Below are 19895 nucleotides of genomic sequence, written 5' to 3'. Positions count from 1 at the left end.
GGAGAGACGCCTGCTCCCCAGCGAAGGCACCGGGGCGGGGCTTCCTCGGTGGGGCGCGGGCCTCTCTGGGTTTCTCCCTCCGAAGAGCGCCCCTCCCCTATCCTTGCCCCAACTTGCATAAGAGCCGAAGAGAGAGGCTGCGCACGCGCCTCTGCAGCCACAGTGGAGGCTCCCATCCGCTAGGAGGCGAGTCCACGGGAAGCTGGCCGCGTCTCACTTCGTCTCCGAAAAGAACTGGAGGGAAGGGAAGGGAGCCAAGGGCGCGCGCAAAGGACGAGGAGGCGAGAGCGGACGGAGCGAGGGTGTCGAGGGACCAGGACCAGGACCACGACCCCCGCCTGGGCCTAAAGCACTTTCGCTCTCAAACTCTCGAACGTCAAGGAAAACTCGGCTTCCCAGGCCCCCGCCTCCCCGGCGCCCCAGCGGGAGGGCTGGACCGTGGCGAGGAGTCCGTTGCGCTTCTAGTTACATAAATATGGGGACTTTAAAAATACACGCGATGTCTCCTGTACACTATGTATAGGCTCGGCCGCCCGCGCCCGCGTCCCGGGCTGGCTGGGCGGGGAGGGCGGTGGGGACTTGGGGCGCCGCCTGCCCAGCCGCGCCTTGGGGCCGCTGGGAGCGAGCCGCAGCACGGAGGAGCGCCGCGCCAGGACCGCGGCGGCGTGGGAAGGGGAAGGGGCCGCGTGGATGCCGGGGGTCCTCCGGGCCCCAGGTCCTCTGCTTTCCGCACCTGCTCCCGACCCTTATTGCAGCGTCTCTCCGGCCGGGCGAGGCCGCGCTTAGAAAAGGGCAGCGCAGCCGGGACGACAGGGCGCTCGGGCGCCCTCTCCGAGTCAGCCCCGACGGGCGTGGCCTCCAGGCTTCAGGCAGCGGGGAAGGGGGCCAGGGCACGGGCACAGGGTCTGTGTGTAAACGGTGACAGCGGCGGGGGGCGCGGCGGGGGCTCCGGGGCCGCGGCCGGGCGCGCTGGGGCCCGGGTGGCAGGTCCTGGCCCTCAGGAGTAGATGGTGATGACCTCGCGGCCGCCGCCGCGGACCAGCATCACCCGATCCAGGTGTTCTGTGAGGACCTCGAGGAACTCCATGTCTGAGAGCCGGTCAAGGAGAAAGACTCGCCCCTCCCCTCCCGGCAGAGCAGGGGTCTCCGGGGACCTCGCGCTCCTGCGTCCCTGTCCGAGGTGCTGATCCTGAAGCAGGACCGGCTCGGACCTTCCATCCCGGGACTAGGACCAGGTTCCCGGAGGTCACCTCCCCGCCCACCCCGCCATCTTCAGTCCAGGATACAGTTTTCGTCACCGTTGCGGTTGCGGGGAGGCCCGGGCATGTTGAGCAAAACGAGCTTGGCGTCCCGGGATTTCTTGACGATGACCTCGTTCAGCCGCACGGCCGTGTGCATGCGCCGCACGTTGGACTGGTTCCTGCGGAGCAAGGGGAGCAGAGCGTGGGCTGGGGAGGACTCGGTGGCCCTCCAGGCAGACCGCGCTGCTGGGGCTGGCCCTGGCAAGCCCGTGACACCCACCCCAGGCCTCTCCAGCTGAGCAATTAGAGACTCCGGAGGCCAGGGGCACCCCTGGGGGTCACGAGAGAGCAAGGAGAGGGGAGACCCGGCCGGCGGGAGGTAACAGGAAACATGCTGAAGCACTTACAAGTTCTCCCACTCCCTTCAGGAAACAGAAGCAACGAGAGAAAGAGGGAAAGGTGTCAGGAAAAGAAGAGGCCTGAGATGCCATCACCTGCTCCCCCCCACACCACATCCTTCACCTCCCCATTTCCTGAACCTGGAAGTCCCCGCCTCAGCATCAGGCCAAACCCTGTGAGTTCTCAGGTGGGAAGGGAGCCGCCCCTGGGGCTTCGGACAGGACCCTGCTGGTTCTCTGCCATGCTGAGCAGGGCCCAGGCCCACCCCACCCAAGCCCTGGGCCCAGCCCATACGGCTTCATGCTGAAGAAGTCCTTGATGCCCTCCGAGGAGACGGGACTGGGGCCCTTATTCTTCTCTGCCACCGACTTGTCCTTGGTCCAGGTGAGATGCACCTTCTCGGGATCTGTCTCGCCCTCCCCCTCAGGCTCCTCCCCTGGGGACGGGGAGCTGCTGGGGCAGCTGGGAGCACTCTGGTCGTGGATCAGCTGCACCTGGGGGTGAAGGAAAGGCGAGGAGGTGACTCCTTTGGCAGCCAAAGGTCCTGCTCCCACTGGCTGAGGCCAGACCACTGCCGCTGCCCACCTCCTCCTCGGGCTTCTCCTCGCTGTCACCAGCCGTCTCTTCCGGGACATTGAGGCGAAGCCGAGTGTTGGCTGGATTCTTTCTCCGGATGGAGCCTCGAGACTCATCTGTGATACTCTGAATCTAGGGAGTGACACAAGTTGGTGCCAGCTCTGCTGGGAGTCACCACTCATGCCCTGCCAAGAGCTACCACCAGTGCCAACATTCAGCCAGGAACCAACCAGCAGTTCAAACAGCGCAGGACTTCCCGTGCAAGAGGACTGCACACTGACCTGGCCACTCCTCCAGAGCCCCGACCTCCCGCCATCCCACAACCAAAATGCAGCACTGCCACAGCAAGGCTCTTCCACGCACTGTGGCCCATGTCAGTTCTGGCTGGTACGAGCAAATGCCATCTCTTGTCATTTTTACTGCCACCCCTGGGTAACACCCCCATGCTTGGAGGTCCCTCCTTATCTGATAAAGGGGTACCCGTTACTCATTTCCCTGAGGATCCATCCAACCACAGTCTTTCTGGGGGGAGGGGGTACTGGGGATTAAACCCAGGGACAACTTTACCACTGAGCCACATCCCCAGCCCTTTTTATTGTTTATTTTGAGACAGGGCCTCACTGAGCGGCTTAAGGCCTTGCTAAGTTGTGGAAACTGGCCTCAAATTTGCAATCCTCCTGCCTCAGCCTCTCACGTTGCTGGAATTACAGTCGTGCACCATGTGCCTGGCCATCAGCCCCATTCTGAGAAATGTATTAACCACACCTGGGAGACTCATAACCCATGGTTCTGTCACCTTCTCCTATAAGATCTGCCCCCATTCCCCAAGCAACCTAGCCCCACCTCCAGGAGTTTGTCCCCAGTCCTGGGTATCATCACTCATGACCCTAAGGACTCCACTCCCTGGGGAGGGTCTTTCATCCACAGTCCTGGGACCAGTGATCCACACCTGGGAGGTCTCACATGCACACTCTATGGGAGACCCATCACCCTTAGCCCTGGGAATATGGACCACACCCATGGCTACATCTGTGAACAGCCACCTGCCACCCACTTTCTGAGCGTCTATTACATGAACCCTTGTCTCCCACCCTGACAGCCCACACCCCTGAGGATTCATCACTGTACCTATTTAGCATCCATTACTCTCCCTTGGGCCCCCAAAGTCACATGCAGAGGACAATCCACGCTGCATGCCAAGGCTCCTCTGCCCTGTGGCTCGGGGTGGCAGTGTGTTCTCCCGCTGCCCTGCCAGGGAGCCCGGTGCCGAGAGGTGGAGTTGGGCGAGTAAGGGTGATAGGGTGAAGGCAGCAATGCCGGTGGCCAGGGCCAGACCCAGGCCACCCTGTGCCTGGGCAGACCCAGACCCACAGCAGGCTCACCTCCCGCTCGCGCTCGTTCTTGGTCAGGTGCATCTGCTTGAGGATCTGGGAGCGCTGCTCCATCACCAGGGTCTTCTCGTAGGTGTAGGCGGAGATGTCGCTCTCGTGCTGTGGGCAGGGGCAGGTGCAGTGAGAAGGGCGGGGGAAGCCTGCGCCCGGGCAGCTGCAAGGCCCAGGGAGGGAAGCCCAGGGCGTCCCTGCCCAGGCCCAGGACAGCGGGAGGCAGGGCTGGAGCAGAGAGGGCAGCAACCTGGACACTGGGCAGCTCAGCACCAGGCGTGTGAATGATGAGCTAATGAAGGAGTTGATCAATGAGTGACCTGGTGAGTGAAGAGGCCGTGGAAAAGAATGAAGGGTGAGTGGACACACAGGAATGAGCGCACCAGGAGCAGGTAAGTCCGCCAGCGGCCATGTGGGTAAACCAGGGGACACAAGGGGGACAGGCGCAGACTGCGAGGATGGATGAACAAGAGGCTGGGCGGTGTCACCACAGGAACACAGGTTCTAAAGCCAGCCTGCCTGGGTTTGAATCCTGGCTCTGCCATTTACTGTGGGCTGTGGGAGAAATTACTTAACCTTTCTGTGCCTCGATGTTCTAATCTGTAAAAAGGAAATCCTGATAATCACATCCATCTCGTGGTGGCTGAGGAATGACTGAACATGAAACGCAGGAGCGAGTCCTGCCAGAGGGCGCACACGATCAGCCTGTTGTTACAAAGGGGCGCGGGTGGAGGTGGAAGGAGGGCAGACACCAGGATAAATGCGCGAGGCTAGGAGGTGGGCAGAGGGCGAAGCCGGCATCATGTGCTGTGGGTGCTGGGTGGCCCTGGACGGTGCTGGGGCCAAGGGAGAGGCCCGGGCGCCTCCAGAACTTCCGGGAGCTCCGGGACTCACCATCTCCACCACCTCCACCTCCGCGGTGATGCGCAAATGGTACAGAAACGTGGTCAGGTCCTTCTTCATCTGGATGCTGTTGTCGTCCATCTGGGCCACAGTGAAGATTCGCATCTTGCACTTGCGCCAGACCTGCACGGGGACCCAGAGAGGTCCAGCGGGGATGTGTCCCCAACCTTCCCACCCCTCCTCGCACACAGCGCGCGCGGGCCTCGGGGGCCAATGCTGCAGAGTCTCCTGCCCAGCTCTGAGGCTCCCGGTGAAAACGTCACCGCTGTCCTTTACAGCAACGGCTCACCTCCAGCCTGAAGCAGGGAGCAGAGCCCCTCCCCGGGAGTCCACAGGAGAGGCCAGATGTGGAGGCCGGCCGCCCCCGGAGGTGCCCACGCGCACGCGCACTGACCTTGTGGTGGCGCAGCAGGAAGGGCAGCAGCATGAGCATGCCGCCGTCGTGCACGATCCACCAGACGTCGATGCTGCCCTCGGAGAAGCGCTCGGGGTTCCCAGGGAACATGGACACGTTCTTGGTGACCAGCAGGGCCAGATGGCCAGCTGTGGTTTCCCGGACCAGTTCTGATGGAGCCCCAGGAAGGAAGGAGACCGGAAAGTGACTCTGGCCCCCCCAGGTCTAGTAGCAGCCAGGGGGCTCCTGGCACCCAGCACCTGCCCCGAACCAGCATCCACCCGGCCTCCCCACGTTCTGTTTGGATCCGAAGAAGTCCCCCAACCTCTCTGGACTTCAGCCGTCCCATCTGTCAGATCACAGTGACACCACGTGCCCTTTCTGATGATCAAGAACCCACCACCACACGTGGCCTCCCTGAATCCTTAAGGGAGACAGAGCCCCTTGGAGTTGGAGTATGGACAGGCTCTGGGGTTGTTGTTAAACTGTGTGACCTGAGGCAAATTCCTTAATCTCTCTGTGCCGCAGTCTCACCAATAAAAGAGAGATAAAAATGCCGAGTGCTCAGAGGACCCTGATGAGATTAGAGAAAGCCTCCACTTGTCCGGCACACAGAATGTATTCTATAAATGTTAGTTATCGTAGTGCTATTTCCAACTATCACCAAGGAGTCAGATGCTCAGAGAAGGTGAGTCACTTAGGCACTATCACACAGCTAGGAAGGACTAGAGTTGAGACGCAGACCTCGGTCACTGTGGCTTCAAAGCTGTAGCTCTTCCCCCTGCTCTGCCCTGTCTTTCCCTCAGGCCTTGAGGGCCGTGAGGGAGCCCGGATGGTCTCATTCACATCTGAGTCCCCAGCACACAGCAGTGCTGGCACGTGGCCAGCCTTGGCCCGTCATCTGCGGGTGCCGAGCGCACACTGGTGCTGGGCCCACGGAAGCAGAGCCCACCCCTGCCCGGCCCAGCCGCCTGCAGGGTTACCGATGAAGTTCCGCCACGTCTGATGGTCCTCCTTCTGCCTCCAGTTGCGGGGCCAGCCCACGAGCACCGTGTTGTGCTGCAGGCCCCCGAGGCCCCCGGACTGAATCAGGTGGGACACGCCGTCCCGCAGGTTGGAGGAGATCACCACCTGGCAGAAGCCTTTCACCTTCTCTGCCTCCATCAGGCGCCGGATAGACTGGGGGTGGGGGGACCAGCCTCAGGCCTTCCTGGCCCTGGCTGAGGCCCCTGCAGCCCCCTGGCTCCATCCCCCTCTCCGTTCGTCCCCGTCCTGCTGAAGCTCAGCCCTGAGCATGTCAGAACCGTGCCTCCCTCCTGTCACCTAGGAACCCCATTCCTGCAGATGAGTCACAATTTGCCCAGCCTTCCCACCACCCCCCGATACCCCCCACCACCCAACACATCCCCTGCCCCTGCTGGACACCACAGCCTGCCCTCCCTACTGAGTGCCACCTTCTTCAGACACCTCCCTCCACCCAGACTGAGATCAAACTCTCTGATGGGTGGACGACCTGTTTTAAGAACTGGGGGGATATTGGGGATTGAGCCCAGGGGTTTTACCACTGAGCCACACCCCAGCCCTTTTTATTCTTTATTTCCAGAGTCTCACTAAGTTGCTTAGGGCCTTGCTAAGTTGCTGAGATTGGCCTCAAACTTGCAATCCTCCTGCCTCAGGCTCATGTGTTGCTGGGATTACAGGCGTGAGCCAGGGCACCGCCTGGCAGGGACCTTTTTTAACGCAGCGTAACAATAAGCATCTTAACTGCACAGTTGATGGGCATCATACGGGAAAGTTCTTCTCACCCCCATCTTGTCAGTGAGGAAATTGAGGCTTGAGAGACTAAGACTGGCTCAAGGACACAGCTGATGCCCGCGTGGGCATGTTGTTGGCACAGCCTCCCTGCAGAGCCCACGCCCCCAGTGGCTGTCCTGGATCAACAGAGGGTGATTTCCACCTCCGCCACCCCTGGCACGACCTCGGCAAGCCATCTCACCTCCACTCCTACCTGTCAACGGGGGCCGACAGCCACCTCATCTGGGGGCAGGGAGCACTTCATGCCACGCAGCGTGAGGGGCTGGGCCCTGCTTGGTGTGCTGGGACCCTGGCCCTGTCTCCCTCCACTGTTCTTGCCCTAACAGCCCTCACTGACCGCCGAGGGTCTGAGGCCTGCTGGACGTCCCATCTCCCAGCCCTGGCCTCCTCGAGGGCGGCCACGTGCTCTTAAACAGCTGACCCGCCTGTGCCCGGCCCGGCGCTCAGCGCAGAGCTCGCCTCAGCCGCTGCACGTTGCACTGGACCGGCCAGCTGAAGCCTCCAGCCCTGGCCCTGACAGATCGTTGTGAACGGCTCAGTGAGGCGGAAACAGAACTGTCACAAGGCATTAGGGGTGTCCTGCCTGCCCCCTTCCTGGAGTCCTTTCCTTCCTCCAGCGCAGCCACGGCCTGAGGAGAACGGCCCCATCGTGGGCCGAAGGTCCTTCCTCCGGTCCCCACTGCCCACCAGGCTCCACCCGACTCGTCCTGCACCTCGCGCGCACCCAGTGGCCCCGGCCCACACTGGACCCTGCTCTGAGGACATGGGCCAGTGGATGGAGACGAGCCCATGAGGGGGAGCCACGGACCCATTTCCAGTCCTGACAGCATCTGTGTGACTTTCACCAAGCTGCTTTCCCTCTCTGGGCCTCAGTTTCTTCCTGGGCCAGAGGTGGGTACGACACATGCCGAGTTCATGCAGAGTGGGATGAAAATGGCCCACGAATGTGAAGACAGTTTGGAATGTTTGTAGTTTGGCAGGAAAATGTCTGAGGTAGGAGTCAAGTATCCGAATTTGAATCTCTTTTTCTGTCCTTAGACGGGGGACCTGGCTTCTCTATGCCTCAGTTTCCTTATCCACAACACAGGCCCTTCTGTTTCGGATGGGCTTCGGTTCAGTGGGTTGAATTCTAAGGGACTGGCTACCTGGGCCCTCAGGCTCCTCTTCTAAGGAAGAAGATGGGAAAAGCCGAGGCCACTTGATCCCAGAGTTTTCAGGATGGGGGGCAAACACTGTCTTCCTGAGCACCCTAGCCCGCCCCCCACTCACCTCCTCTGCCCGCTGGGCCTGGGGGTGGTTGTCCAGAAAGGTGCCCTCGAGGACTGAGCCCACGATGGTCAGGCCCTTCCCCGCCTTGAGCTGAGAGGTCAGGGAGAGCAGCTGGGGGTGCACCACGTTCTGGTCCTGGTCCACGCGCACCAGCACCAGCAGCTGAGGCCTGGCGGGGGGACAGTCACATGACCCCCGTGTCTGCTCCCCGGCCACCCACCGCACACCCATGACCAGTTCCCTTACCATCTCCTTGGTCCCCACCCGCCTGTGCCCATCACCTGTCCCTCTGAACAGTCAACCATCCATTTCTCCAACCATCTCCCCAATGTCCATCCCTCCACCCCCCGCCCAGCTCGCCATCCACCAGCTCCGCTCTGCCTGTGCCGCCACCCACTCACCCGTCTTCCCCTTCAGTCCCCCTCACACCCAGGCCGTCCACCTCTGGGTGCGTCCTCACCCCACGCCCACCCACCACCATCCATTCCCACGCCCACCCTTCACCACCGCCCTCCGCCCGCAGGGCACCCTCAGCCTTCACGGGTGTGCTAATCTCTCGGTCCGCCTCCGGCCAGTCCCCCAGGCCCCTGCTCTCCACCAGACCCTGTGCTGATCGTCTGAGGATTCAAATAACGCCCAGCCCTGGGTCCGGAGCTTGCGGCTGGACCAGCCCGCACGTCCTGGCCGAGCTCGTGCCTCACTCTTGGCAGAGGGGCCTGGAGGTGAGCCAGGGTCTGGGCCTGCAGAGCAGCCAGGCAGAGGGCAGCTGGCCGAGAGGCTCAGGGACGGCTCTGGTTGGGTTTTGCCTCCTGTGACCCCCAGGACCTCTCTGACCCCTGACCTTCATGTGAACGAAAAGGAGGGACTGTCACTAGTCGAGAGTCCGGAGAGCTCCATGCTCTCCAAGTGAGAGAGCAATCCCACCTGTCTCCGTGGCCTTCCCCGCAGAAGCGTGAGCTCGCTACATCCCAGAGACTGGGAGGCCCGGCCGCGCGTTCACCAATTATTTGAACCCACAGCTGAACACGTGGTCAGGAGGCCAGCAAGCTGGGCGGCATTCGGAGAGCAATCAGAGGAGGCCACGGAGCAAAACAAGGTGAGTGGGGAGAGTCGGCCCTGCTCCCTTCCTGTCCCCCCAGCACTCACCAGGCGCCCCTCGCACTGACCTCCAGTTCTTGGTGTGTGGGGGCCCTTCCTCCAGGCGCAAGAGGGCATAGCGAGCGGCACTGAGGGACAGGCCCCGGATCCCATCGCCCCATTCCTTCTCTGCCCTGGGGGCAGGAGGGGACCACGTGAGGCCAGACATCCCGGAAATGGCAGCGAAAACCTTACACACAGAACTGGCTGCCCCAGGGCACAGACATCCCTCCCTCTTCTCCCAGGCTCAGGAAGGGCAGGCAAGTCCCCCACTGGCTCCGTCACCCAGCCACCGAGCCGAGCCGCTGCTCCCTTGGAAACACTGCTGTCACCACCCATTTCTCAAAGCCTCCACCCATCTCCCGTCTCCCAGTCCCACCCCCTCACTGCGCCCTCCACTCCAGCCCTCCCCCACCCCGTCCCCCACCGACCAGCCCCCACCGCCCCTGCGGGCCTCCCGCTCACCCGCGGTACTCGATGTACTTGTAGATGAGCCCCGCAATGAGCATGGCCACCAGTGCGTAATACCAGGAGCAGATGAACATGAGGGCCAGGCAGAGGCTCATGCCCAGGAAGGAGAGGGTCCTGCACATGGAGAGAGACCGGCGTGGACAGTGAGAGTCCGTGGAGCAGGGCCTGACCAGACCTGGGTGACTGCGGCCAGGTCTGGGAGCTCACTAGTTGTCACCGTGAGCACCCTGGAGATCCGAGGCCGTCTGGATGGAGAAGCAGCCACAGACAGGCACCATCCATGTCCCCGTCAACTCCAGAGTCACCTTAGCCGAGGCTGGACAGCCCCAGCTACATGGGCTCTGAGATGGGGTCCCTGAAGAGGCCACCAGCAAAGGGGAACAAGGGAGTGGAGGTGGCAGCCCCGGTACAAGCCCCATGATGCCACAGTCTTCCCAGTGGCCTTGGGCCAGTCCCTTCCCTTGTTTGAACTCAGTGTCCTCTTTCTAGAGTGAACAGGGTCATCCCTGTGGTCCTACTGTGAGCATGAAAAGCCATAAAGTAAAAGAATAAGAGGAACTGCGGGCTCCTGGAAGGGGGGTCCCCCTCTGCTGGGCAGGACCACTCTCCAGAGCCCAGGAGAGGAGCAGTGAGCAAGCCCCTCTTACAGCAAGGTTCAGATTGCCACGTGCTCAGCCGGGAGCTCACAGCCAGAGTCATATTTTGGATTTGCATCAGCTGCATCTGACCCGTCGTTAAGAAGCTGAGCACCCTGGACTGGGCAGGGTGATGCTGAGGTTGCTGCTGACTATGCTTCATGCCTCTCCGGGATTGGCCTCCCACTAGCTGGGCCACGGGAGGGGGGACAACAGGACGTGGCATTCAGGTTTGGGGTCCTTAGACCTGAAGGAGCTGGCCTTTGGGGTTGGGTGGCGGTAAGAAATGGGTGGGGCGGGTTGGTGGACAGGGCACCCACCAGTGGTAGTATCGAAAGCGCGGCCTCCAGTTGGGCGTCCTCAGCAGCGTCTGCACGGCACAGGCCAGGTTCACGAACATGTAGCACATCAGGAAGAACCTAGAGCACACAGAGCCCCGGAGAGACAGATGCACAGGGAGCAGAAACAGAAATGGAGACATGGGAAGCGGAGCAGGGGAGAGACCACAGGCGCCTAAGGGGTCCCAAGGCCAAATCCCCTTCTAACACACTCTGATATTATGGGGTGGATCTCTATATAACAAAGGACGGGCTTCCATGACTGACAGGAAGTCCCCGGGTGACCAGAGTGCTCAGGTGTGGTCCTGGGCCACGGCTGGAGGACCCAGGGAGAGGCACGCACATGGACAGAATGGGGGCCACCTCGTCGAGGGAGGCAATGAGGATGCCGATCTCGCAGATGCAGGCCGTCAGCAGCAGTGCCCACGTCGGCTCTCCGTTGGCTTTGCCATGGCCAAAGACCTGGGGACAGAGCAAGCGTCTCGGGGGACTGAGACCAGGCGGTCTTCTGGTCTCTGTCCTCCAGTCTTAGAAAACAGGAGGAGAGGCAGGAATCCTACAGACATGAGCCGTGGGAGAGGAGGCTGCACTTTTCATCCCCTGGGGCACCCGAGGGAACGGCAGATTTTGCCAGGTCTTGCCCACCCTGACATTGGCACCCTAGTGCAATGAAGTTCCAATGACCCCTGATGGGAAAGGAAGTTCCAGTCAGAGGGGCAGATGGGAGAGGAGCTGACCGGAGGCCAGCAAGTGACCATGGCATGTGCTCCATACTGTTTTTTAAGCACCCTGGAGAGCTCCCCACGCCACCCCCACCCCTGTCTTTTCTTGCCTTTTTTCTGCTTCTCTAAGTCCTTGGCCAACAAATGGAGCCAGGGAAGGGCCATTTATTTTCCCCTGAGAGCATAAAATTCTCAAAATGATGGCCCTGACCACAATCCAAATCCCAAATGAGATCCACCCATCCCTCTTAATGCAGTGTCAAGCCGAAGGGCCCAGGAGCAGCCCAGGGCGGCCCCAGAGGCTACGCAGTCTCCTCGGCAGCCCCCAGGCAGGGGCCTGGCTGGCTGACCTACTGGGTGGGGCTGCTCTCCTGCCCACACTGACCTGCAGGAAGGGCACTATGCCATCCCGGGAGATGGCCTGTAACAGGCGTGGGGCCCCGGTGAGGCTCTGAAGCCCAGCCCCACAGGTGGAGAAGAAGGAGCCGATGACGATGACCCAGGGAGATGGCCAGGCCAGTGTGCCCACCACCAGGTTTCCATTCACAGCTTCACCAAACCTGGGATAGAGAAGAAGGGGAACAGACGACGCCGAGTGAGCAATGTCACCTGGATTTCCAGGCTGGGGCTGACCAACGCATTAGGCTCTGCAGGTGACAGAGAAAAGGCGACTCCTAAATATCCTGGGCACCTCCTGCCCTGTGTGACCTTGAGCAGATCACTTCCCCTCTCTGAGCCTCAGTTTCCTCAGCAATGGGAACAATCATGAACCTATTCCATATAACGGGTGAGAGAATTCCATATGTAAAATGCTCACTATGGTGCACAGAGCACGGCACTAGCAAATTGGGGGTTGTCAGTACTCTGTCATCCTGAGAAAGTCTCTCAGCTTGCTAGGATCTCAGGGCCTCCATGTGAAAAATGGGTTTCTGGCTGCATCATGTGGTGATGGTGTAAGAATCAAAGACAAAAATCTTCTTAAAATAGAAGGGCAGGCTGGGTGTGGTGGTGGCGCCTTCAGACCCAGTTACTCTGGAGGTTAAGGCACGGGAATCACTGGATCTCAAGAGCCCAGGAATTCAAGACCAGCCTGGGCAACACAGAGAGACCCCAACTCAAAAGGGGGGGCATTGTTGAAGGACTCCAAGACCCTGGGTGAAGCACTGTAGGGGTGATCTGCTGGAATCCTGCAGTCCTGGGGGAGGTCTATGATTAAGTGAGATAGACGGAGGTCAAGCTGCCCTGAAACTAATTGGTGTGATATGTGCAAATCGCCCACTTGGCCAGGTCACTCCCCTGCTTAACATTTTCAAGGTTTCCTCCATTTAAAAAAAAAAAAAAAGTAAAGAAAGCTTCAGTTTCCTGGTATGAAAGTCAGGCCTTGATCCTGGCTCCTGCCGGTCTCCAGCCCCGGGGACCCCATTGCATTACCTTCGAGAGGCCACTTGCTGGGGGAAAGTGACTCTGTGGTAGGACCTCCTCCCTCCCCACCGTAGTGCTCCAGGGACATGGAACCACCCACAGCCACAGGTACGCACACACGCAAGCCATTTCTCCCCCTCCCCTGTTCATGCCGTCCCATGTCACCGCTGCTGGCATGTCCTTCCCCCTCCTAGCCACCTAATTAATCTCTACTCAACGTGGACGTGGGAAGGATGAATGAGACACAACCCCCAGGACACCAAACTCCGAGATGCTCACGTCTTACATAAAACGACACAGGGTTCGCACATGACCTATGCACACTCTCCCGAATATTTTAAAACATCTCTAGATCACTTCTAATACCTAATGCAGCGGAGTCCTGGGTAAGCTGTATCGCGGAGGGGAGGATGCCGGGGAGAGGGCTCATGTGCTCTGTGGCTGGGGAGGACTGAACAGCGCATAACCCATTTGCAGCCCCAGTGCCCTGAGGACTGGACGGCAGCCCCTCCTGCACATTCCCGTAGCCCTGGGCTCTCTTTCAGGCCAGTCTGACCGCTGGGCACTTGAAGTTGCTTACAAGTTGGCTACCACCCCCAAAGAGCCTTCTAGGACAAAACTGTGAGCTCTTTATCTGTGCTCACCCAAGAATCCCGGACAATGACCTACCCACAGATATATAAATATCAGGTGATTGAATGAGGCTTGTTTCTTAAAAAAAAAAAAAGAGAGAGAGAGAGAGAGACTATCATTGTCCTAAAGGAAACAATTTACCATCCAAGCTTCCCGAACGGGCATGAGAAAGACAAATATGACAAGAAGGTCAGTGGGGAACACCGGTGGCCTCTCACGGAGGGCTGCACCCTGAACGGTGTGTTTCCAGAATCCAGCCTCCTGCGCCCACGCTCCCCCAGACAGGTCCCACTGATCCCCTCACTTACTTGTCCCGCAGGACGACCCCCTCGATGCAGGCCCCAAACAGGACGACGGAGCTGATGTCTACACAGAGGGTGAAGGAGAACCTCAAAGTGCAGGTAGCCCACACCCCCACCCCGGACCAGCCGCCTCCCCCAGCACCCCCCCCCCCGTGGTCCCCGTCCAGCAAGGCAGGATACAGACCGCAGAGGTGGTGGCGATGGCCAGGATGGTGCCCGTGGGGATGGACTTCTGGGCATCCCGGAGATCCCCAGAGCGGTTGGAGCCCGCCATGATCCCTGCAGAAGGAGAATACCTCAGACAAGCGCCAGGCACACGGGAGACCAGACTGACCAGGAAGAAAGGACACAACTTGCGGTTGGGAACCCGGGGCCCGGTCCTGGCAAGTGGACTCGGGTGAGGTCTGGCCTTCACGCCTCGTCGTCCACTCAGGACTGATGGTGGCTCTACTTACGTGACGGGGTCGTCAGACTAAGAATCCTGAGGAGCCCCCTCTGGCCTGGCCTCCCTCCCTCCCAGGCAGACAGGCCCTCCAGAGCGCCCTTCACCTGTGACTGACGGGAAGTAGATGCCGACCAGCAGGGTGAAGTAGGAGGTCATATCACTGAAGACGTAGGGGTGGTCCATGTCGACGGGAGTGCCATCCGCCAGGCCCACCGAGGGCATCCCACGCTTCTCCACAATCACCCCCTTGGTGAGGTAGGAGCTCCACAGGTTCTCTGTGGGGAGAGGGGATGCTCAGGGGACTCCAGGGGTCGGGAGACCAGGTTTCTGGGGCCAGGAGGTGGGGCGGGACCACCCCATCTTGCTCCCTGGTCTGGGCTACGTTTTATTCCCACCAACATCTCCTCTGTCCGCCTGCTGCTAGGCCATGTGCATAGATTTCACAGATGAACAGAACCCAGTCCCTGCCCTCAGACAGCCCCATCTAGTGGGGAAGACACACAAGACTGACTCAGACTGACTCCATGCGTCCCAGGTCGACCTCGTCCCTGCCCCCACGCCATTCCTGCCTCTTATCTCAGAATGACACCACTCCCTTGGCCTTGCCCTCCACTGCTCCCCTCCCCTCCCCTGCTCCCCTCCCCTCCCCCACCTCAAAACATGGCCAACCTCTGCCCGCCCCCTCCTCAGCGTTTCTCAGATGCCCTTGTCTTCATTCCAGGTTCCTCTGCCTGGCCCAAGTGACATATCGGCCAGGTGACTCTTTGCTGTGGAGGGCTACCCACAGCCAGCAGGATGTTAGCCGCACCCTTGCCTCTACCCACTAACTTCCGGTTGCACCCCCAGTTTTAACAACCAAGCAATATCTCCAGATAGGCCAGATACCTGGTGGGTGGCAAGAGCACCCTGTGAAGGACCCTGTCCCATTTCTGCCGTCACTCCTCCTCTAGTTCAGAAAACTGTCATCTCTGGGGGTTCCGTGTACCTCCTCGTGGACCCACTGCCTTCAGGACACAGCCCAACCTCTCCGGCTTCCGAGGCGGCCACAGCTGGCCCCTGCCAGCCTCTCCAGCGCCACTTCTTGCCCTCTTTCCTTTGCACTTTACGTCCCAGTCATGCCAGACGACTTGTGGTTGGGAGGACACACTATGCCCGTCTGTGTCTGCGAGCGCTAAGCAGCTGTTCCTCGGTTTGAGATCCCCTTATGCCCTGATAGAACTCCAGGCTCACATCTGTCCTTCAAAACCTGCCTAAGGTGGGTATAAGAATCTCATCTTGTCACCTGATACACCTGAAGCCTCCCTCCCCTGAGAGTTCTCCATTCACCGAATACACATCTATGTGTAATGGAATTTACTTGCTAATGTATCTCTCTGTCACTAACTCCTTGGGGACAAGGACTGTGACTTATTTTGTGTTACTAGTACTTAGCACAGAGGCACTTGGCAGGTATTTAGTGAACATCTGTTAAAGTGGTGGCTTTCTTTCCTTCTACTGGTGAGATTCTTGGCTCCTTTTCATCCCCACCCCTCCATGAGGCTAGGCCCAGAGTAGGTGCTCAATTAAAGCTGATTGAGTTTAACTGAATCCCAAGGAGGGCCTCTCCATCTGACCGCGTGACCTACAATCCCCGCAGTGCTCCCTGGTCACAGCCTCTTCCCTCCCCAGACCTTTGATGAGGCCGCTGGCAGCGCCAGGAATGCCCTGGATCTCCGTGACATTGTTTCGGGTGAAGTACTCATCACAGGTAGCGTTGAGAAAACGTGAAGAGCAGAACAGGCCCCAGAGCCGCGTGGTCACCGTCTCATTTCCTTCCCAGGCCAGCTTGGCACAGACATCAAAGCCATGGCGCGACAGCGTGCGGTTCCCCAGGAGGCAGATCCTAGGGAGAGGAACAAGCTAGGAAGATGGGGACAAGGCCTCGCCCTGGCTTCACAACGGAACCCCAGGGGACCCAGGGCCCGAACCAGGGGGATCTGGTCTCATTTACATGGAGCCTGTGCACCGTGTTTGGGGGGTTTGGTTGGGTTTGTTTTTTTCTGAAGCTCCTCAAGCGATTCTCATCTCAGCACCATGGACAACAGTCTCCAGGCCGGGAGGGCGCCCCGTCCAGAGACCTGAGGCGGGGCCCCTCTGTTCTGCGTCCTTTCCCATCCTGGAGGGGCTGTCCACACTAAGGCTGTCCCGTTCTTGGAGTTGTCCTGTCCAGGGAAGTTCCCCCACCGCAGTGTGGATCCTTCAGAGGTCAATCCCATTCCCTTCTTCCTAAGCCCACCCACCAGCCAGCGGCTGACCCTCACCAGGGAAACTGTTCCCACCCTGGGGAAGCAGCCCAGACAGGGAGAAGTCTTCCTCCCACAGAGTGGCTCCCCACCCACACCCCTTCTGCCAGGCAGGGAGAGGGGGCTTGGCAGGGGCCTGAACCAGGGGCAGGCAGAGGGGATGGCCGTGCCTTGGGCAGCACTCACGGAAAGTTGGGTGGGTCGAAGGCAGACTTGATGACCCCAGCATAGATGGCCAGGATGGACAGGATGACACAGCCCAGGAAGACCAGGGCGAACTTGTTGACATACTTGACGCCCACAAACACCACAGTGGCCATGCAGGTGAGCACGCAGGTGCCGTAGACACGCATGTTGTTCAGCATGGCCGCCGCCTCTCCACTGGCATCCTCTGCCTTGAAGATGGCCATGGCCGGGAAGAGGTACGCCTGCAGGAAGCCGGCCAGGGGTCAGGCAGGGGACCCAGAGAGGACCAGCTGAGGCTCACCCCAGGGAAGTCATCTGAAGCATGGGCACGGCTGTGGGGGCCGATGACGCCCGCCACGGCACAGCGAGTGGGGCCAAGACCCCTGGTCCTGAGGGTGGCCGAGGAAGGGCGGCCCACCCTGCAGGACTAGGCCGCAGCCGTCAATCACAATGATGAGCGGCCTGTGGTTTCGTACTTCTAGTAGGAAGGTGGAAGGAAATCGGTGTTCATTACCAGAGGTTGGGCAAATGAATCACATTCCGACATAAACTACGGGGCTGTTGGAAAAGGAGGCACAGGGTCACCGACAGCCCACAGCACAGAGTGTGCTCGGCTCGCACACAAGGCCCTGGGTTCGGCTCCCAGAGCACACACACCCACACACCCAAACACACCCTCACACAAACCATGGGTTTATATAGGCTGACTAAAAAAACTACACGTGTGATATTGGTGGACTTAATCAGGTTTAAAATAAGAATGCTGTATGATCTCATTGTTGTAAATTTATCTGTGAAGACAGAGATGTGTGTATGTCTGCAGCGTGTCTGCAGATACATCAAAATATTAACCGCGGTTTCCCCCGAATCATTAAATTGTGCATAATATTTATTCTTGTTGCACATCTGCACTTTCTAAAGTTTCTGTGCTAAACATTAGTATGTTTATATTCTCACAAAGTTATCTTCCCTTTATAAGAGTTTCCAGTTATTCAGGGAGATGCTTATAGCGTGAAGGTATATTTACAAAGATGGAATACAATATCATTTAGAAAAGCAAAAACTAGAAGAAAATGCACCAAAAAAGATCCTGATGATTTTCTCTAGATGATATTTTTCCCTTTTTTCAACATTTTTTTATTTAATATTTTTCCTGTTTTATGTAGTGGGTAGTTGGGGGTGGCGCTGAGGACCAAGCCCAGGGCCTCATACACGCTGGGCAAGCACTTTACCACTGAGCTTCATCCCCAGCCCAGAATTTATTATGATACACATTTTAAAATCTTTAATTTTAAAAAAATGTTGTAGTTGTCTATGGACATGATGCCTTTATTTTTTAATCTTATCTTTTTTTATGTGGTGCTGAGGATCAACCCTAGCGCCTCACAGTGCTAGGCAAGCACTCTACCGCTGAGCCACAGCCCCAGGCCACAATATTTGATTTTTAAAAGTCACAAACGTCTGTTCTTCTTCTCTCCCCATTTGTCTCCTCGGGTCTTCCGGTCCCCATGCATCCTCTCCACCCCTGATTTCTCCTGTCCTGCCCCCAAACTGGAGCTGTGGCACCTTGAGCAATAGCTCTTCAAGGAGTGCGGTGGGGACAGGGGGCAAGCACAGACTCTGGAAGCCCAAAGACACAGGTCCACGTCCTCCCATGTCCCTTAGGCTCCCTGAGACTTGCTTTCCCCACTGTCAAGTGGTTATCTTCCAGCTCGTGAACAAGCCACGAGGGTAAAATCAAATGACATGCGGCGAGCCTCGGAGCCTGCGTAGGACCGGGCGTGGGCACTGTCAGCTCTGCCCTCCGTAAACCAGGGACCCTCACTGGCACCCACCTGGGCGAGGAGGGTCTAGCAGCCCTGTCCTTCAAACACGGCCCAGGGCCTGCCTTCTGCCCATTTGCCACTGCTCCTAACAGACCTCTTTCCAGGGGTCCCCACGTGCTTCTTATCTCTTGTCATTCAGCAGCCACAGGCCCTTTAGAATGACCATTCCCGGAGTCCTTGACACAGTTCCTGGCACGTGGGAGGAACCACATGGTAGCTATTGTGTGGCTTCACTGCTTTTATTTTTATTATTATTATTTTTATTATTATTGTTGTTGTTGTTGTTGTTGTTGTTGTTATTTAGTTGTAGTTGGACACCATACCTCCATTTTATTTATTTATTTTTACATGGTGCTAAGGATCGAACCCAGGGCCTCGAACGTGCTAGGCGAGCGCTCTACGCTGAGCCCCAGCCCCAGCCCCTTCACTATTATTAATTCTACTCTGATTTTAACTCTTATCAACCCATCTCTGCCACCTTCCTGAAAACTGAGTGACCTTGGGCACGTTATCTTACCTCTCTGAACTTCTCATTTGTAAAATGGGCGTCATAATATTTAACCCTCGGGAGGATTCAAGCTCATGGCTGCACAGCACTTGGAACGGTGCTGAGAGCTCGGTGGGGGCCTGATGAACGGCAGCTGTTGGTGTTGCATAATTATTGTATCTCGTCTCCCCAGCTAGGCTGGGGACGCTTTCAAGACAGAACACCTGATTCCTCTGGGCCTGGCTGAGCAGCCTGGCCGACAGGAGTCTCAGGGAGCACTGGTTCCCTGGCTGACCGCCTGGGACCCCACGTCTCCTCCTCAAACCCTCTTTTTTAAAAAAGATTTTTAGCTGTAGATGGACACAATATCTTTATTTTATTTATTTTGTATGTGGTGCTGAGGATGGAACCCAGGGCCTCACTCATGCCAGCAAGCACTCCACCCCTGAGCCCCAGCCCCAGCCCCCCTCAGCCCCTCTCACCAGCAGGATCTCGATGGTGCCCAGGATGTACATGGCCCCAGCAAAGGTAGTGCCGAGGTAGAAGCAGAGGCCCACGGCGCCCCCAAACTCTGGGCCCAGAGACCTGGAAATCATGTAGTAGGAGCCACCAGCTGCAGAGAAAGCCAAGTATCAGCAAGAGGGTCCAGGGGCACTGGGCTGCCCTAGGGGACGAGGAGGGCTCAGTGACAGAGGGCAGAAAGGGTTGCTCTGCTGCAGGCTGCAGCCCCCAGCAAGGGGACTGGGGGAGATCCAGCCAACCATTCTGTGTGGATCTTGCAGCACTAATTAGCAGCATGTTGCTAATTACCCCTGTAAGGAGGTCATGGCCCAGAAGCTACGATGTCACCATCCTAGGAGGGTCTCAGGCTGAGGGGGGAGGGCTGTCACTGCCCGATTCAACCCCCACAATGGCCTCCCTCTTCCACTCCCAAAAAGGCTGCTCCTGGCCTACCCCATAAGCAGACAGAGCCCAGGCCCCTGGTCTGCCATATTGCCTCTCTCAGGTCCTGACGATCCCCAGAGCCCAG

General features: G+C 58.6%; 1 protein-coding gene across 3 annotated transcripts in view; it reads right to left on the bottom strand.

Moving 5' to 3' along the window:
- Positions 1-684: 684 nt before the first annotated feature.
- SLC12A5 (solute carrier family 12 member 5) overlaps positions 685-19895 on the bottom strand; it is a gene marked incomplete at its 5' end in the record, with an annotated part of 34064 nt that continues 14853 nt past the window's right edge. For 2 of the 3 annotated variants that reach the window (XM_081291816.1, XM_081291817.1), the window contains 21 exons: positions 685-1089; positions 1287-1420; positions 1649-1663; positions 1935-2134; positions 2226-2348; positions 3599-3706; positions 4493-4624; positions 4896-5065; positions 5879-6074; positions 7980-8148; positions 9146-9250; positions 9582-9701; positions 10543-10641; positions 10904-11022; positions 11668-11842; positions 13646-13703; positions 13820-13918; positions 14189-14359; positions 15755-15966; positions 16553-16794; positions 19348-19478. In XM_081291816.1, coding sequence (XP_081147942.1) covers positions 998-1089; positions 1287-1420; positions 1649-1663; positions 1935-2134; positions 2226-2348; positions 3599-3706; positions 4493-4624; positions 4896-5065; positions 5879-6074; positions 7980-8148; positions 9146-9250; positions 9582-9701; positions 10543-10641; positions 10904-11022; positions 11668-11842; positions 13646-13703; positions 13820-13918; positions 14189-14359; positions 15755-15966; positions 16553-16794; positions 19348-19478 — 2870 coding nt within the window. In that variant the 3' untranslated portion in view covers positions 685-997. The remainder of the gene's footprint in view (positions 1090-1286; positions 1421-1648; positions 1664-1934; positions 2135-2225; positions 2349-3598; positions 3707-4492; positions 4625-4895; positions 5066-5878; positions 6075-7979; positions 8149-9145; positions 9251-9581; positions 9702-10542; positions 10642-10903; positions 11023-11667; positions 11843-13645; positions 13704-13819; positions 13919-14188; positions 14360-15754; positions 15967-16552; positions 16795-19347; positions 19479-19895) is intronic. The other variant, XM_081291815.1, reaches the window with a different exon arrangement.

This window comes from Spermophilus citellus (assembly GCF_964194105.1).
Source record: "Spermophilus citellus genome assembly, chromosome: 4".
In the NCBI taxonomy this organism is placed as follows: Eukaryota; Metazoa; Chordata; class Mammalia; order Rodentia; family Sciuridae; genus Spermophilus; species Spermophilus citellus.
This window is presented reverse-complemented; position numbering and strand designations above follow the sequence as displayed.